Source organism: Panthera onca, chromosome B1 (assembly GCF_046562875.1).
Source record: "Panthera onca isolate mPanOnc1 chromosome B1, mPanOnc1 haplotype 2, whole genome shotgun sequence".
Lineage (NCBI taxonomy): Eukaryota > Metazoa > Chordata > Mammalia > Carnivora > Felidae > Panthera > Panthera onca.
Window position 1 is genome coordinate 169,316,986 of NC_138342.1, and position 19,170 is coordinate 169,336,155.

Consider the following 19,170-nt stretch of genomic DNA (forward strand, 5'->3'; position numbering starts at 1 on the left):
ATTCACTTCTTTAATGGAAAACTGAGGCCAGTGGCTGCAGTGGCAGAGGAAGCAACCCAGGCTGTGTTGAAACAGGGAGAAAGAAGCCTGGCTCTTTAGACCAAACTGAGTGCTGTGTTCTCTCAGCTGGCCACCAGAGAACCTCCTGGTCCCCCAACTTCGGTTCTTAACCACCTCAAGCCCCTTCTCCACACTGCAACCAGGCTGATAAACTAAAGCCACAAATCTGATCACGTCTCTACTGAAAATGAGGTCCAGACACCTTAACGTGGCCTATGGCCTGTCCCTGCCTTGGCCCCACGGGACTCTGAAGTCCTTACATGCACTATGTTAACTGAGTCTTTCCAAACTCAGCTACATTCTGGAACATTCCACCTCACCCCCATTCCCTTTACTTTTACCTGACCTGCTTTTACATGTCCTTCATGTCTCTGCTACAGTAATATGTCTTTGCAGGCTTCCTCCGATCTCTGACACTAGATTTGACTGTCCTGCTGTGTTCTCCACAGCCTCCTGTACCCCTCCTTGTCATGATCCATGATGAGTAGTGTGCACTGGCTTCTTCACCAGACATCCGTGGTCTGCGGTTTATTTCTGTTCTCCCCATGTGTTTATTAATGGCGCCTCCTTTCACTATCAAGCCCACTACTTTGGATAATAAATTATGGTCCAACCCACTGAAAGTGGAGAATCAAAAACTTGCCAGGCATCCTCGCACTAAAATTGCCATTGTGACTTGGACTTGCCGGTTAGCTGCACTCCAGTCTTACATGTATGGCTTTCCTCTTCCTCAGGATGGACCCCAGGATGTCCATTTTGTGGGTGTTAGACGGTGGCAGGGGTGACATAATTCTGGAGCAGGCAGCTTCTTGATGCCTTAACTACACGATGGCAGCAGCCATCTCTGTACTGCGATTGGGGGAGGAGCTCCTCCATCGGCAGTGTTTCTCCAGCTCTTCCCGTGATTCTCTAAGCCATTTAATATGGTACACAAAATCCCTTTCTGCTTAAATAGCCTAACTGAACCCTGAACAACAGGTAAACCTTTTCATCATTGTTCTTACAAGTTGAATTGTTTGCTTTCCCTGCTCTGTGAAGACAGGTACTAGGCATCCCCAGTACTGAGCGTTATTCCTCGTATGAAGCCAGCATGCAATGAATATGTCTTGAATAAGTTAACTCTGGCACTCAGTTTTTGAGTCTGATGGGTGTAGGTAGCTTTTAGTTCAATGAATATAACTGAAATTGAAGGAATGGGGATTGTTTAGTCTGGAAGAGAGTGAGTGGTGTTGGCCACTGACTTCAGATAGTGTCTGTAGGCCCCAGGTGGGGGCGACAGGATGTCTCTGGAAGGAAGCACTGAGTTCACTGTTCCTATCTGGGTGTAGGAGTGATGACTTCATGCCTTCTAGCAGAAATCCTCTGCTTCTTCCTTGTTTGCCCAGCACTGGTCTAGGCACTGTGTTCTGGGGAGGGCTAAAGGGAGGGCCCTCCTTGCCTTCAAGGAACAAAAATCTGTTGGGAAGGATCCCTGGGAGACCAGATAATGGGGAGTCCAGAGTAGTTGGAAAAGAGTCCCCAAAGTCTGGTCCAAGACGGCTTCCTGGAAGAAGAGATAATTGAGCTGCCTTCTGAGAATAGGCAGGAGTCAGCTCTGGGTGAAGGGATTGGCCTGAGAGCTCTGGGGACGGAACAGAAGGAACAGACCTAAAGCTGTGACCCTTAAGCTCTCTCATTTACCAAAGTGCCCTGCGAGGTGGGACATTTCATAGCTTAATTGTGCTGGGGACACACGGTAAGTGTCCCTGTGGCAGGCCCCAAATTTGAACCCAGTTCTGCCCAACTTGTCATGTTGTCTGATGATTTGGCCACTAGATGATATATTTTTCTTATTTATTTGACCTCAAATAACAAGTCAGAGAGTTTTGCTTCAAGCAGGTGACGTAAGTGGTGGACGTGAGCACCATGTTTCCTGAGCCACATGGCCTGACAAACAGGAGTGGACTTAAGGGACAACAGGTCAGAATTTTACAACTGAGTGTCTGGGAAGTGGTGATGGATGAATGATCAGAACAGCGGTGACTCTTGCCCTGGCCTCTGGTGGGGAAGCCCCAGCTGGCCACTATTCCCCAGGCTGTGTGACTCAGTTAGTTAGTTTTGGAAGACTTCTCTGCTGAACGGTGGAGCCTGGCAAATGCACTCCCTCTCTCCCCTACTAGTCCAGCCGTCTGGACCTGGCAGTCATTTCCTTCACTCAGGGCTCAGCAGGTGGCTAAATCAGCCGCCAGCCACCCCACCCCCACCCCTTTCCCCCACCTCCAGCTGTCTGTACTGGGCCCGACACCAGGCTCTGCCCTTCCCAGTCTCCCTCCCACAGGCACTGACACACACAGTGGGGGCTCAGTAAATATTACCCGACAGAGAGCAGCAAGCTGCTGCTTCTAATTTTGTTCCCTGCTTCTGTGTCCCCACTTTTTTGTGTGTGTTTTCTCATCCTGCCCCTCCCAGTGATGGGGTTTCTTGGGTTAAGTAAAAAGGCACTGCCTCCTGGTAACACCACCCTGCTCCTTGCCCCCAGACCTTCTGCATTGTTTTTGGAAATCTCCCATGCTGGGTGGCCTTGGTTGAGCCAAAGCTTGAGGCTAAGGATCTGGTAGTGGGAGCTGAGAGAAGAGAAGACGTCCTTTTAGGGTTTGTAAGAGAGCTAAAAAAGCAGAAGGCCGGAGGGGGCAGAAGAACGGGCCCTTTGAGTCCTGGGCCTCTTGGGTGAGGCCGCCTGCTGGCTACAATGTTTGCCCTGTCCTTGGGAAGGGGCTTCAGCTTGCCCTGGAGGAGAGTGGCTTCTTGGATGGTGTTCATCTGGTGGGTGGGGAGGGCCGCAGACTGGGTAGTTTTTCTCAAAATTCTTTGAACTCCAGAGAGCCAGTAGGGTGGTATTTACCTGAGGACCACTCTGTGAGACGACTGGTTTTCTAAGTGGGTCTATTGGTACTTAAACAGACCACTGTATCGTTATTAGTTTGACCATGAACACTGGGAGTATGCTCATTATTTATAGAACACTGGGCAGTGTTTGTAGTCTGATGTATTGATCATTGCTTTTACAAGTTGTACGTTTTGTGCCATACTTACAAAGTTCTCCCTAACCCCATGACTATAAAAATAACCACCCATGTTTTCTTGTATTGCCATACCCCCACCTCCCATCAATGAGTTGAAGTAAAAAAAAAAAAAAAAAAAAAAAAAAAAAAAAAAAGGCAAATACTCCAAATCCCACCATTCAAATAGTCATCACTACTATTAAATGAATACTATTCTGGATAACCCTCCAGGCATACTCATGGATACATGCATATAGAAATAAATAATCCTGTAAAAAAGTATTTAAAGTTTCCCTGAATATAACAGAAGAAAAGGAAACTAGCAAAATTAAAGGAATTATTAAGCTTTAAAGAAATGTTTTTTGCCAAGAGATTATTTCATGAAAGAGGTTTTAAAAAACTTTGTGAGTCATATCTATAATTACCCATTTTATTTTTATATTTTTTAATGTTTTATTTATTTTTGAGAGTGCATGAGCAGGGGAGGGGCAGAGAGAGAGGGAGACAGAAGATCCAAAGCAGGCTCTGTGGTGACAGCAGGGCTGGAACTCACAGACCATGAGATCATGACCCGAGCCAAAGTCAAGCTCCCCTCTAACTACCCATTTTAGATAGTATTTATTGACTCTGCTATGAAAGATGAGGACATTAGCATTTGCACTTTTTTTTTTTAAGTTTATTTATTTTGAGAGAGAACAAGAGTGGGGCAGGGACAGAGAGAGAAGGAGAGAGAGAGAATCCCAAGCAGGATTCTCTCTCTCTGCCCCTCCTCTACTTGCGCTGTCTCACTCTCTCCCAAAGTAAATAAATAAACTTTAAAAAAAAAAAAAAAAGAGTTGGTTGCTTACCCAACTGAGCCACCCAGTACCCCTCTCATCTTTTTTTTTTTTAATGTTTTATTTATTTTTGAGAGACAGAGTGCAAATGGGGGAGGGGCAGAGACAGGGTGGGGACAGAGGATCCAGAGTAGGCTCCACTCTAACAGCAGAGAGCCCTATGCAGGGCTTGAACTCACGAACTGTGAGATCATGACCTGAGCCTAAGAGCCAGATGCTTAGCCGACTGAGCCACACAGGTGCCCCTCATCTTTTGATTGTATTAATTGTTATTAGTGAATTTGTCCATTTCTGTAGCATTTAGATTCTGTCCTGTAGCCATAATCCCGTGTGTGTGTGTGTGTGTGTGTGTGTGTGTGTGTTTGTTTTTAGGGGAGAATATTTTGAGCAGGGGAGGGGCAGAGAGAGAGGGAGAGAGAATCCCAAGCAGGCTTTGAGTCGTCAGCACAGAGCCCGACTTGGGGCCGATATGATGAACCGTGAGATCATGACCTGAGCCAAAGTCAAGAGTCAGACACTCAAATCTTCATTTCTTTTTTGAAGGGCTTTAATGTTTACCATCAGTGCATTATCATGGTTTCTGCATTCCTGTGACCTTTATTTTTATTAGCTAATTTCATTCTCCTGTTTTTTCACTCTGGGAAGGAGACTATAGCCTCTGACATCTTTCATGCTTGAAAATTTCTGCCTGTTGTCCTTATAGATTTGTGTGACATCTTGGTTGGGAACAATGTATGTGGGTTTCTCCTTCACAGTGTCTCTCAATGATGTAAACATTGTTGCCTTTTCTTCTGATACTGAAGGTTGCTCTGGTGAAGATGAAGGCTGTCTGAATTTTCTGCCACTTAAGAGAAGTTTTAATATGTATCAATTTTTGTAGTAAAATATTTTGGGGGAAATTTTTCTTTGAGATGCCTGAAAATGTCTTTTTTTTTTTTTTTTTTAAGTTTATTTATTTATTTTGAGAACGAGTGCACAGAAGGGGCAGAGAGAGTGGGAGAGAGAGGATCCCCAAAAGATGTGAGCTTGGAGGATCTCCATGCTGTCAGTGCAGAACCTGACGTGGGACTCAAACTCACAAACCATGAAATCATGAGCTGAGCCAAAACCAAGAGTCAGATGCTTAACGGACCGAGCCACCCAGCTTCCCCAAAAATGTCTTTTTTAAGTTTAGCATTCTGCGTCAGATTTTTAAGTTGTGGGGCTTGAACTCACATCCTGAAACCAAGAGTCAATGTGCTCTACCAACTGAGCCAGACAGGTGCTCCTCATTGCTTTTTTCTTTTTTCTTTTTTTCTTTTGAGAGAGAGTGCAAGCAGGGGAGGGGCAGAGGAAGAGGGAGACACAGAATCCAAAGCAGACTCCAGGCTCTGAGCTGTCAACACAGAGCCTGATGTGGGCTCAAACTCGAAGACTGTGAGATCATGACCAGAGCCGAAGTTGGATGCTTAACAGACTGAGCCACCCAGGCGCTGCAACTTTTTTTTTTTTTAAGAGGAAGAATGAAAGTGGAGGATAGGGGTAGAGAGAGAGGGAGAGAGAGAATCCTAAGCAGGCCTCACACTGTCAGCGAAGAGCCCGACATGGGGCTCGATCCCACGAACTGTGAAATCATGACCTGAGCCAAAATCAAGAGTTGGGCACTCAATCAACTGAGCCACCCTCATTACATGTTTTAATCTGTCTTTTCCTTCCTCATTCACTGTGGTTATTTCAGACCTTCTTTTGTCAGTATTTCTATTTTAAATTACTGGCAGAATTCTGTTCTCTGTTCATGATAATTTATTTATTGGCTCTTTAGTGATGTTTTGTTCTTTTTTTTTTTAGTAAGCCTGCATCCCCTTTGATGTCACTTTGTTTTATAATTTCATCTTTAAAAAAAAATTTTTTTTTTTTAACATTTATTCCTTTTTTGAAAGACAGAGAGAGACAGTGTGAGCAGGGGACGGGCAGAGAGAGAGGGAGACACAGAATCCGAAGCAGGCTCCAGGCTCTGAGCTGTCAGCACAGAGCCCGATGCGGGGCTCGAACTCACAAACTGAGATCATGACCTGAGCCGAAGTCGGAGGCTTAAGCGACTGAGCCACCCAGGCGCCCCTAATTTCACCTTTGAGCTCTGGTTTTATTGCATTAATGTTCTAATTAACTTATTCTGCAGTGTGAAGCAGTTGTGAGGAATTGCTTTCTCTGGAGTTAATGTTTTACTTTGGGTCGACATCTTTGTCTTTTGCATGGTTCGCCTGCTATTCTCATCGTGTTCATGCTAGTGCTGTTGGGTTCTGTCGGTTCTAAAACAAGACTTTCTTCCCACTACGTTGAGGCTGACTTGCCCCTCCACCACAACGACAGCAGGGTTGAGGGCCGGGTATTCATGACCTGTTTTCTGTGGCCTGTAGCGAGTGGAGAGGAGCTGCGGTGGGGGAGCTGGATCTGCCCCAGATTCTGGGTTTTGGTAGCAGCCCCCATGGCGTGGGCGGCCACGTATATAGGAGGTGCGTTCAGGTCTGTTGGAAGGGGAGGAATACTCACTGGGAATTGGATCACTTCCCCAGTTCAGTATGTGGCCTTGGGGCCCTGATTTCCCTCCAGGAGAGTCGCTCATTGTTCTTGTTCCAGTGTCACCTGTTTGTTTCCCAGCAACTTTTCCCACTACTCCTTAATTGAAGAGAAAAAAGATTTGGCAGCTGTTTGCCTGCAGATTTGGGAGAGGTCAGTGAGAATTCTGGCTCCTCTGTCCTTGCTGTGGCTGTGAGGGCTGGGCCAGGCCTAGGAGAGAAGCCATGGATGGTGCCTCCTGCATTTCTTTTTTTTTTTAATTTTTTTTTTAACGTTTATTTATTTTTGAGACAGAGAGAGACAGAGCATGAACGGGAGAGGGGCAGAGAGAGAGGGAGACACAGAATCGAAAGCAGGCTCCAGGCTCTGAGCCATCAGCCCAGAGCCCGACGCGGGGCTCGAACTCATGGACCGCGAGATCGTGACCTGAGCTGAAGTCGGATGCTTAACTGACTGAGCCACCCAGGCGTCCCCCTCCTGCATTTCTTAACTTGCCTCTGGTTTTGAAGTTACTGATCAGATTATGCCCATCTCTGTGTTTGGTTGCTGTTGGTGTCTTTTTTTTTTTTCTTTTTTTTTTTCTGATTTTTTACTCAAAAAAATTTTCTTTTTTAAATTTTATTTATTTAAAAAATTTTTTTTTTCAAAGTTTATTTATTTATTTATTTTTTAACGTTTATTTATTTTTGAGACAGGGAGAGACAGAGCATGAACGGGGGAGTGTCAGAGAGAGAGAGGGAGACACAGAATCTGAAACAGGCTCCAGGCTCTGAGCTGTCAGCACAGAGCCCGACACAGGGCTCGAACTCATGGACCGCAAGATCATGACCTGAGCCGAAGTTGGCCGCTTAACCGACTGAGCCACCCAGACACCCCTCTTTTTTAAATTTTAGAGAAAAAGAGCATGCAAAGGGCTAGAGAGAGAATCTCAAGCAGACTCCACACTCAGCATGGTGCCCGACAATGGGGCTCCATCCCATGACCCTGGGATCGTGACTTGAGCCTAAATCAAGAATATGCTTAACTGACTGAGCTACCCAGGTGCCCCTTGGTACTCAAATATCAATGATCAGGGGAAGGAAAATTGTGATGCCAATTTCATTTCTCCATCTTAACTCAGAAGTCTTTATTTTCATATAATGTTTCAACATACTTTATATTAATACTCAAAACTCTGCATGTTTATTTTCCTCTTTCTGAACTAAGGAAACAGATCTAGTGAGCTCAGTGCGTTGCTTGGAGTTGCTGCAAACTGGCCTTCTCATACCAGGTCCAGTGGTCCTTCTGTTGCCAAAGCTAGAAGTACACTTCTTTGGTACTTGGACCCACTAAGACTGAACGCCGGGGCGGGAGGGAGGATTTGATTCCTCAAGACCTCCCCCTCCTCTTCCCCTCCCCCTGGCTTTGTCTTTTGTCTGCAAGTTTCAGGGTTTTGCATGTCTCCTAATGGAGGCTCAGGAATGTTGCCCCCTTGGGTCACCTGGACCCATCTGCAATAGTTAACCATTAGTGGGGAGTGTCTCCTGGGGAGACATTCCTACTGGGCTGACAGGTCACAGCCTTAGAATGGGGTGGGGGTAGAGACTGGAGAAAGACCAATCTATTTGAAGGTGTTCTACAGAAGTGAACTTGTTGACCAGGAAAGAACCCTCGAGGGGTGGGGAATGGCCTTGTAGCTAGTTGGGGCCTTGTAGCTAGTCACAGGCCTGGAGCCCTGAATGTGTACTGAGGTCATAGGTACCTTAGTGTCCTTGCTGTCTGTTCCCAAGAGGAACATAAGAGAACTAGACACCTCTTTTGACATCCTTTGGATTTTAGGTGGGGGAGAAAACAATTGAGGGGAAAGCTTAAGGTGATTCATTAAGGCCAGGGGTTCTGGGGAGCCATCATTTCTATCACTATAGTTTCCCCTTCCCTCCACCCACACCTCCTCTTCCACCCCTTCAACCCCCATGGTCAGTGTCTTTCTGTCTTTCTTTTGTATAGACAATCAACCTTTTCTCAATTTTAAGTAAAGTGCTTTTTGTAAAAACCTAGTTGAGGCTGCCCTTCCTCTGATTGCTACCCTTCGACCTGCAGGTAAGACCTCAGCTTAAGAGTTCTAGCTTTATAATTTGTTGTGCTCCCACATAGCCCATGCCTTTAGGGGCACAGAATAGGCACAAGTAGGTGGGTTTACAGACAACATTGTTCACCCATTTCCTGTGGCTTACCAGTGCCCTTGGAAACAGTTGTTCCTTACCCATGTTTGTCTCTGGAGCCCATGTTCGTGTTTCATTCCTCAACCCAGAAGGCTCCAAGAGTGAGTGAGAATGGTGGTCTCTTTGGCCAGCTGGTAGTCGGGGAAGGGAGTGGATGTTTGAAGGTCTGGCACTCCCAGGCCTGTTGGGTCCCAATGTCCAACCTCTGCACCAAGCGTCATAATCAGTCGCTGCTTTGACACTCTAGCTAGAAGTAAATGTTTTTGCTCCTAGTAAATGGGCATAGATAACCAGCAGCCTGTTAAGTGCGATAGTTAAACTATGTCCACGGGACAGAAGTGCCATTTTTAGGATGAGATACTTCTGGATCCAGTGAAGGGATGGCAGGCAAGTGGAATCCTAATTCAGGAGCCTCCAAGATGGTGAGGAAACCTAAAGTTTCACAGAAGGTCTGAGAGCAAGCATCTCTTGCTGACTTTCTTTTAGGATTTTTATTTCCCCCTAGGAGGATTGGCTCTGGCGCCTTGGAGGCAGACCTAAAGGCACTAAAATAATTTACTTCTTTGAACCCAAGCCAGGTGAACAAAGGAGTGGAGAGACTCCAACTTGTCTTTAGTGGGAGGGCCTGGTCCTCTGAACCAAGAGGACATTCGAGCCTTTGTCTCTTTCCAGCTTGTTTTCATGCCCTGCCCTGTTCACTCTTCTTACTACTCCTGGAAGGTGTCCTTGAGGGCAGCTGGCTTGGCTCCCTGGGACTGGGGGGAGTCCACCCAGGGGCCCACCCATTTCCACAGCCTTAATAGACCCGGGCTTCCTCCCACAGCTGGGCCCATGTGGTGAGGACCCCTGCCTAGCTTCACCCTACAGCTGCATCAAGACCTGTATGTGTTCTCTTCCTCTCTCCTTTTTTTCCTCCAGACAATCTTCTATAAATTCTTTTTTTCCCCTAAAAATAACTATCAGCTAACGAAAAAAATCTCCATTGGAACAGAAAGCTCCCCTTTTGTGTCTGCCAAAAGGCCAGGGTCACTTGAATTTGAAGTGTCTTTAGCAATGCCAGGATCCCTGGACCAGGACTTCTGAACTGCCCTCCTAGTTGTTTTTAGACTCTTAGGGGAGTGGGTCATGTCTTGAGTGTTGGGTCAGGCAGGAGGTTCTGCCTGTACATTTCAGGAGGCTCTCCCAGCCACACCGAGGGGCCAAGGGGCCGCGGAGTTAATGGAGAACAGATACTCTTTGTAAATGCTTACTTTGACATGAATGCCCAGACAGGCAAAGCTTTTCAAGTTATGTGGGCTGTCTCACACTTGAAGTGATTTTGTTTGTTTGTTCTGGATGTTTTGGAGTTGCTGCAGATAAATTTGAGAAATATAGCTGAAGTGGGGACCGTTGTTTTGTTGAAGTGATTGTACAGAAAGAAGGCACCCTGTAACACAGGCTAGCCTCTAACATGTACCTGTGGGGTCCCTTGCACAGGTCTTCAGCGCATGCTATGCCTGGACTTGGGGTGCTTGTTGGCACTGATAGAAATTGGGAAGAGCTAGGGTGTCTGGCTGGCTCAGTCAGTAGCGCATGCGACTCTTGATCTCTGGGTTGTAAGGTCGAGCTCCACGTTGGATGCAGAGATTACTTAATTTACTTAAATAAGTAAACAAATAAAATTGGGAAGAGCTGCCTAGAGACCTGCAGGATTTTGCGGACCTCCTTGGGGACCCAGGGTGCGTATTTTATGTCTCCATACAGTGGTGAAGTGGTTCAGAGTACGCTGACTTTCCCATCATTCAGACTGGCTTCAGTTCATGAAAAATTTAATCTGCTTGACTTGTTGCCTATGGATCATGTTTCCTAATCTCTGAAACCAGGTTTCCTCATCTATTAGGTGAAGATAAGTATCCCAGCTTCTCTTCAAGGAATCCATAACTGTCACGGGCTTAGCGGCGTTGGTGCTGGTGACACCAGCTGCTGACCTCATCATCTCTTTGCCCTCCTTTGACAAATCCATGTGGCCCTCCTCTCCATCGCTCTGATAGTACAACGCATGCCTCAGATTATAGTGTGGCCAGGTAGAGGACGGTTTTCTTTGTACAGTGGATTTTAGCCATTTCAGCCTAAGATCCCACCTGCTGACTGTAACTTAGCCTCTGGTTCTCAGTGTAGATTTGAGAGTTGTTAGTCTCAAAGTAACACTTTACTCCTATTTTTGCTGATGGCTAATCCATCCCTTTGTGTGACTCAAAGTACATTCCTTTGAAGAGAGATATTTTTCTGTCTCCAGATGCTGTGCATGCCCCATGTGTGGCAGCTAAAGCCTGGAATGTCCCCTGGTATATTTGTTGGGGAGACCCGTGGGATGTGTGTGCTACAGGCCTGGAATAAAGTTAGCCATAGGGATATTCCCAGTAGTTCCATTAGCAGCTCAGTATCTGGGCTGGGAGGGAGTCAAAGTGGATTAATTATAATCAAATCACAACATTTGATTGAGTGCTTTTTGTATGTAGGTCAGGCACTTGGTGACTTGCTATAGCTCATGTCATTAAATTTTCACAGTAACCCAGTGAGGTACGTACCCATTTTATAGATGAGAAAACAGGTAGAACCTAAGTAACTTGCCCAAGGTCACTAATCTGGCCAGCAGAAATTCAAGCCAGGTCTTTCTGACACAAAAGGCCAGGGTAAGCTGCATCACTCCTCTTTTTAAGTTGTATTTAAGTAATCTCTACACTCAATGTGGGCTCGAGCTCGCAACCCCAAGATCAAGAGTCATACACACCACTGACTGGGCCAGCTAGGCACCCCTGCATCACTACTGCAAGTGACTCTAGAATGTTTAAATATCTTGCCCAAGATCGCACACTTTGTAAACAAGTGGCAGAACCAGGATGCAAACCAAACAAGCCTACTCTTAACCACTCTGCTCTAGCTCCTCTGCCACAAGCAAAGGCCCTGAGGTGGAGTGATCCAGTGAGAAGAGTGCCAGGGCCCTGGGAGTCTGGGAGGTATGGAAACACCTGTAGTGATGGGGTTCCCGGGTCTGGATTAAATAGGAGGCTCATTTTCCCTACCTGGTATTTGTTTATTTCACTAATTAAATTATAACTATACTGAGGAAGTGATTAATGAAAGAAAATCATCAGCCCTGCTACTTTAGGCATGTTTCCCTGGTCCTTCTCACTTCCTACTTTTGTTACATAATTGTTCTGCTTGTTTGCTTTACATGAAACTCATGGTTTCCGGGCGCCTGGGTGGCGCAGTCGGTTAAGCGTCCGACTTCAGCCAGGTCACGATCTCGCGGTCCGTGAGTTCGAGCCCCGCGTCGGGCTCTGGGCTGATGGCTCAGAGCCTGGAGCCTGTTTCCGATTCTGTGTCTCTCTCTCTCTGCCCCTCCCCCGTTCATGCTCTGTTTGTCTCTCTCTGTCCCAAAAATAAATAAAAAACGTTGAAAAAAAAAAAATTAAAAAAAAAAAAAATTTAAAAAAAAAAAAAAAAAGAAACTCATGGTTTCGTTTTTATAGCTGCATACTATTCAATGAAATGGATATAATTTGCTTGATCATAATTTTCTGCCTACAGCCTTTGTATTTTTGGATTGCTTCTATTGGTATAAATTCCAAAGGTAGACTTAATAATTCAAAGGATTGAAATGCTTTTATTATCATATAACTTTTCGAGTCTCATGATTTATATAGCCACCAGCCATATCTTACTCTATTGTTTAACCTCACTAACATTCAGGTGTGTCTTTTGTAAATCTGTTTTGCTATTTTAATAAGCAGCAATATAGCACTGTCCATCTTTTAAACTTGTGTTCTTTTTTTATTGAACTGTTGTTGACATACAATATATTGGTTTTGGGTATGGAACATATTGACTCAATATGTATATGCATTACACATTGCTCACCAAGGTAAGTGTAGTCACCATCTGTTACTATACCAATTTATTACAGAATTATTGACTATGTTCCTCAAGCTGTACCTTTCATCCCTGTGTCTTATTTATTTTATAGCTGGAAGTTTGTACCTCTTCATCCCTTTCACCTGTTTTGCCCATCCCTCTACCCCCTTAAGTTTCTATTCTTAACAAACGAGAGAATCTCAGTATTTTTTCATGTTCTCTAATTTAGGCAGTATAGGTAAACCTTTGTCATGTTTGATGGTGTATTTATTCCCCTGGCCTAAACCCTCTTTTAGTTGTAGGTTTTGTTTGTTTGTTGTTGAGAAAGAGAGAGAACAAGTTAGGGACAGGCAGAGGGGGAGAGAGAGGATCCTAAGTGAGCTCCTAAGAGAGATCCATGCAGGGCTCGGACTCATGAACCTTGAGATCATGACCCGAGCCAAAGTTGCACGCTTAGCTGACTGAGCCACCCAGGCGCCCTGTTATTTATTTATTTATTTATTTATTTATAATTTAACTTTTTATTTTGGAGAAATTTCCAATGTACAAAAGTAGAATAGTATAGGGGCTCCTGACTGGCTCAGTTGGTAGAGCATGCAACTCTTGATCTCAGGGTTGTGAGTTCAAGCCCCACATTGGGCATAGAGCCTACTTAAAAAAAAAAAAAAGTAGAATAGTATAATAAATTCCCATTCACCTAATTGAGCAGTTTCATGAGTTATTAACTCATGCCTGATGCCTGATTGTGTCTCATCTATGTTCCCAATGCAAATACTCCCTCCTTTGTTATTTTGAAGCAAGTTCCAGGTAAGATATCCTTTAATCCACGATTATTTCTGAATCTCTAGAAGATAAAAACTTTTTAAGCATAATCAAGTAGTTTTTTTACTGTGTATTTTTAAGTTTAGTCAAACCTGTTGAATTTGTCCTTTTATTATTTTTTTATTCCATGCTTTGAAGAGAAGTGTTTTTCTCAAAAGCTTGGTAGAGGTATTAGGGAAGGGTAAAGAGTTAGAGGGGAAGGGAAGGCTGTCTGGAGTGAGGCTGCCATGTCTGGTGGGGAAGCCAGAGGAGAGTGTCGGTTTCTGGAGCCTCTCACTCACCTGCTTTTCCTTCTTACAGGCTTATTTGCCATCATGAAGCTGCTACACCCAGCCTTCCCTGACTGCTTCCTGCTGATCCTGCTCAGCTTATGGAGTGCTGCTGTTCCTGAAGCTCATTCTATGTCCACGGGGACACCAGCCATCAGCGCAGCCTCTTTCCTACAGGACCTCCTGCATCGATATGGGGAGGGGAACAGCCTTACCCTGCAGGAGCTGAAGGCCCTGCTCAACCACCTGGATGTGGGAGTGGGCCGGGACAATGTCACCCAACCTTTGCAGGGACAGAGGAACCTCTCGATGGTAAGGCTCCAAGTGTTGCTGAGCACTGTCTGCCCTCCTAGGGTCACAGTCTGGTTAGGCATGGGGAGCCCAAGCAGCTTGGAGCAGGTGAGCCTTGATGGCAGAGCAGAGGGGCCAACTCTTCTTCCTCCCGTTGTCTGGGTCAGTGAGTCTGAGTCCCCAGCAGCACCTCCTGCCCTCCCAAATGGCTGTTTTGAAGCCCTTACCGGAGGGAGCTGTCAGTGGGGGATCTCGGCCTTCCACAAACTTCCTTGCAGCTGCACTGGGATCACCTGGAACCGCTGGCAAGCCGGAGCTCCCTGACAGCTAGCATTTCTCATAGGGCTTACAGTTTACAAGGCCCTTTGCCTGCAATCCCAGGTGAACCTCACACTGCCTCAGGTGCGGGTGGAAAGTCTTCATTGTTTAGAAAGCAATACTGAGGGTCTCACGGTGACTCCTGGAGAGCTCAGGACTGGGACCCAGGTTCTTTGTTCTTTCTTCCATATCATCTTTGCTAATCCTAGTCTGAGGCTATTTGTGGCAGCCAAATGTAAGTCAGCCAGCAGTGTCTTTATATATCTGCTTTGTTCCCTGTGCTGAGGACTGTGAGAAAGAGAAAAATGAGTCATGTTGAAGAGTTTGCTGTCACGATGGGGAGCTTAACCAACTGAGAACAGAGTCATCTGATAATAACATGAAGTGTTAAATTCTGTGGGCTGGATAGTCTTCATAGAGTTGAGAAATGAGAGAGGGAGGGGAGTGTATGCTAGAGGAATCGAGGGAGGTTCGTGGGTTAGGCATCCGGGGGCTTCAGCCTGAAGGAGAACAGTTTGGAGAGGCCACGTAGCCAGGGGGCCAGGCAGCCTGGATGCAGAACCACAGGCACGCGGTAATGTCTGAGCTGGGGAGAAGGCTGCCCTGACAGGCTCTTGCAGACTGACCCCAGAGGGCCCCTTGGCACGGCAGCAGTAGCTTGGGGTCACCAGAGTCCAGCCCTCAGCTTTGTAGGCCCAGAAGCTCTCACTTGTCACCACACCCAGAGGGCTGTTAGGACGGATCCATGTAAAACCGCCTCAGATAAAGACTGATGTGTAAGTTTATAAAGTATAATTAGAAGTAAAACTGCAGTGTTTCACAGGAACGGTATGTGAGAGTACTAACCTAACACCTCCCAAGGGGACTGAGCGTTCATGTCCTCTGGCCAGCCCATACTTGCTCCAAGGTACACTGCATCTTTAGATTTTCCTTCCTTCCTCCACTAATCTCTGTCAACACGTTCTTCAGACTGGGGACACCATGTATAGGGTCTTGGGGACTGCTGTTCTTCTTTAGATGCCAGTGCTCAATAACAGCTCTGGAGAAGTATCTGGAATCTGCATTTTAATATAACAGCTCCTCAGGCTATTGTGATGTGCAGCCAGATTTGGTATCTGAATGAAGCTGTTTCTTCAGGTATGCAAATAGATCATGTTTTCCACAAACCACACCCTGGTCACAAAGATTGGAATTCAGTTGTTCCCAGACCTTCTGGGCAGCCCTGTATGAATGGGTGTGTGTAAAGTGTGTGACTTTCACTGCATGGCTGATCTCTGAGATTACCTATCAGTTTTTCAAGTTTAGGGACTACCTTGCTCTCGTTCCTAGAGATTAGTCTACCGATTCCCCAAGATTTGGAAGGGTTCCATCTCCATTTTCTCCTCGTGGAAGGCTGTCGGTTGCTACAAGGGGCGAGGTGTGACTTTGGGTTCTGAGAGGCTTCCTGCCTCTCCCACTTTGTCTCAGTGTTTTAGTTCTGGAGACCTCTTTGCTGCCCACAACTTCAGCAACCAGTCACGGATTGGAAGGAGAGAGTTCCAGGAGTTCTGCCCTACCATCCTCCAGCAGCTGGATTCCCGAGCCTGCTCCTCTGAGAACCAGGAGAACGAGGAGGATGAGCAGACAGAAGAGGGGAAGCCAAGCGCAATTGAAGGTGAGCTGGGACAGGAAGGCAGGGGCCTGGGGCCGTGCTCATGTCACGTGGATCCCTGGGCTGATAGATGGTGCCACTCACGGAAGGTCTCACAAGTGACCAGCTCATCACCACTAGGGGAGTGAATCAGAGTAATGATTACACTGATACCTTCTGCATTCCCAAGACTGCTCCAGCATGTTGTCAGACCGGCTGCTCAATGTTCAGTGTTGGGATTTTGGACCAGCCTGGTGGGGTTTTTTTGGCTATTTTTTCATTTTTGTTTTTATTAAACTACAAGGGACTAATGGCCTTGGGTTTTTTTGTTTGTTTGTTTGTTTTTGTTTTGTTTTGTTTTCAGTTTAGCTGCCCCCAGCCCACTTTATCCTTTCCCCCACCCTGCCCAGTACCTCTGCTCCAGCCACAGTGGACTCACCATGGTCTGTGAGTGTCTGTGACTCCTGCGGGCCTGGGTTGCCCTTCTGAAACCCTGTCGCACTGATGTGCGCTGCCCACCCCTTGGTACCTAGCATATGCTGCCTTTGTTGTTTCCTGCTATCATCATTTCACTCCTATGGTTTTTTGGACTTTACTGTTTTCACTTGCTTCTCCATCTAAAAGGTAAGCTTCTTTGGATAGCGACTTTGCTGGGTTGTTTTCAGGCTTCTCCACAGCACCCAGCAAGAGATGGACTCAACCGTTAATGTACTGACGGGTTGGTGCTCTCTGTCTGCCCTGATGGTAGCTGAATTGAGAATGGGCCACCCCAGGCAGCAAGAGCACCCCCACCCTCAGTAATGGAGGCCCTCGTCTGTTCTTGTTCCTCCACAGTGTGGGGCTTTGGCTTCCTCAGTGTTTCACTGATTAACCTGGCCTCTCTGCTGGGAGTCCTCGTCCTGCCGTGCACGGAGAAAGCATTTTTCAGCCGTGTGCTCACTTACTTCATCGCCCTGTCCATTGGAACGCTGCTCTCTAACGCGCTCTTCCAGCTCATCCCAGAGGTGCAGTAGAACAGAAACTTGCGCGTCCTCTTTCCCTGGGGGCCCTGCAGCTGAGCCCCTACCTAATGGCCCTGCCCCCACCCTGTGTTCCGAGGCTCCTGACAACTGCCACCTGGAACATTCACTTCTCCCTCATATCAGGGAACACAAATGACTTCTGACTCTGGATCTCAAGGGACTTCTCTCCCTCCTGGGGCACCCAGGTTGGCCTGTGGCCTCTTCAGGTGATGTCAGATGCAAGGCTCTCCGCATGTGCCCTCCCTGTTGGAGATCTCTCAGCCTCCCTTTCCCAGTCCCTGCCTCTCCACTGCCCCGTTTGCAGGGCTCAGGAGGAACACTGCAGCTGGTGGTCACTGTCCAAGTCCTGGTACTCTGTACGTGCCTTAAGTAGAGGCCCTGACAGTGTTCAGGTGTGGCCACCAAGGGATCACCCATCTGGAATGAGGTGGAAGGAAAAGAGGTTACCAACTGGTCAATAGAATTGCCCTAAAAAGTGAGGGATCCTTCCGCCCCACCCCAAGTAGGCCATAATTCGTAGCATAGAGAGCCAAACAGAACAAAAACTATTTAACGAAAACAAATTAAAATTCCAAGATAAACGAAAGGGGCACTCAGGCCTTCATACCTTGCATCTTGACTTTTTCCTGGGATAGGACTGACTTCCTGGTGCCCTTACTTGACTGTTTGAAATATTTGTTAATTTTGCTTTTTAATTGTGACCACTGAGGAGCTAAAAAAAAAAAAAAAAAAAAAAAGACCCAAGTTGATAGTCTGCCCACTCTGTCAGCTCAGGCAGGGCTGTGCACATGCAGTAGGGGTGATTGTGTGGGGACCCCCTTGGGGATTGGTGGCAGCTGCCTTTCATAAAGAGCCCATGTCTCTGGCTGCCCAGCCTTTGCCAATCAAAAGACTCTCACCAGAATAGATGCCAGACGCAAAGCCCAGGCCTTGCCTGTTCCTTCTAAGTGAGAGAAGAAATCTGGTTTAAGAGTAACCATCTCCATGTTATCTCAAAACTCTACATGAATCTAACAAGTGCTTCAAGGGGAGACCTCATCTTGGGCTTTTATTTTATTTTTTTTCAGCTCCAGAAACTGAATTTATTAATTTTTTAAAGATTCAAAATGAAATGCCTTGTTGCTTATTAAATGGAAAACAATAATTGTACATGCTCCGCCCCTGGGGCTCCCAGGGGAGTGCCTCATCCTGGCTCAGTTTTGTCCTACCTGGAGTGTGTGACACTGGGAAATGATAGAGGAGATATTTTTTGTGACAAGGTGATCTTGGAACTCTGTCCTCCATGCTGGAGTTCTCTCAGAGCAAATGGAAACAGACTTGAGACAAACAAACCTGAGAAGGTTAAGAAACTAAGTTATATGGGCATTGGGTTTTACTGGTTCTCCATCCATCTGCCCTGCACGTCTGACTTTGTTTTATCTTGCAAAACCAGACCAAGTCCAGGTGGAAGTGCGTGTGCCTATATGGTATAAGCCACATGTGAAAAGCAAACATGGCAGCCAGCACAATGAGATCTCTTTGTCTCCTTGATCTTGTTTCCTATTGAAGAGAGCCCTCTGAGTCCAAAGTCTGCCATGGGCAGCCTGTGGATAGGCCTGAGCACACCTCAGCTGTGTGAGGAGGCAGTGCCCCGCCCTGCAGCCACACCAGCTGGCAGGTGCACCTCCAGGTGTCACTTGGGCCACCAAAGGCAGCAGCTGGGGTGGGAGCCACGGGTTCCAAGGCCACCTTGAATTCCTCTTCATTTCTTCTGAACTGATTGAAGGAAATTTCATCAGACTTGAATCACTAACAAATTTTCTATTTCTCTCTCCCTCCCTACTTGTCTCTCTGATTTTTCCTTTTTTGTTTCCTTGTTAATATCCACCAAAACCTTCCTCGTTGCCTCCCCGTCCTTTCCACCCCATGTTTTCCCTAAATGGTGGTCGCTGTGAAATGGGGCGTTTGCCCTTCTCCCTGTCCTGGGTGGGGCTGGTTCTCCCCCAACGGCAGTGTGGGGATACGGTCTCCTCTGTGTGACCGTCATCTCCCTCTGCTCCCTCATGGGGGCCAGCGTGGTGCCCTTCATGAAGAAGACTTTTTACAAGAGGCTGCTGCTCTACTTCATAGCTCTGGCGATTGGAACCCTCTACTCCAACGCCCTCTTCCAGCTCATCCCCGAGGTATGGCAAGCCAGGGCTTTCTCACACAGGAGCATGCCAGTCTCTGGGGGGGACTGCGGGGCACAGCG

The 19,170-nt window shown here is 46.7% G+C and overlaps 1 protein-coding gene across 3 annotated transcripts in view; it reads left to right on the plus strand.

Annotated features, from left to right (window-relative positions):
- Window positions 1–19,170, plus strand: part of SLC39A14 (solute carrier family 39 member 14) — a 46,168-nt gene that overhangs the window by 17,512 nt on the left and 9,486 nt on the right. The window contains exons 1-4 of one of the 3 annotated variants that reach the window (XM_081795626.1): window positions 11,666–11,690; window positions 13,711–13,991; window positions 15,756–15,942; window positions 16,753–16,922. In XM_081795626.1, coding sequence (XP_081651752.1) covers window positions 13,725–13,991; window positions 15,756–15,942; window positions 16,753–16,922 — 624 coding nt within the window. In that variant the 5' untranslated portion in view covers window positions 11,666–11,690; window positions 13,711–13,724. Of the gene's footprint in view, window positions 1–11,665; window positions 11,691–13,710; window positions 13,992–15,755; window positions 15,943–16,752; window positions 16,923–18,932; window positions 19,103–19,170 lie in introns of those variants that run through there. The other 2 variants (XM_078445456.2, XM_078445457.2) reach the window with 2 other exon arrangements.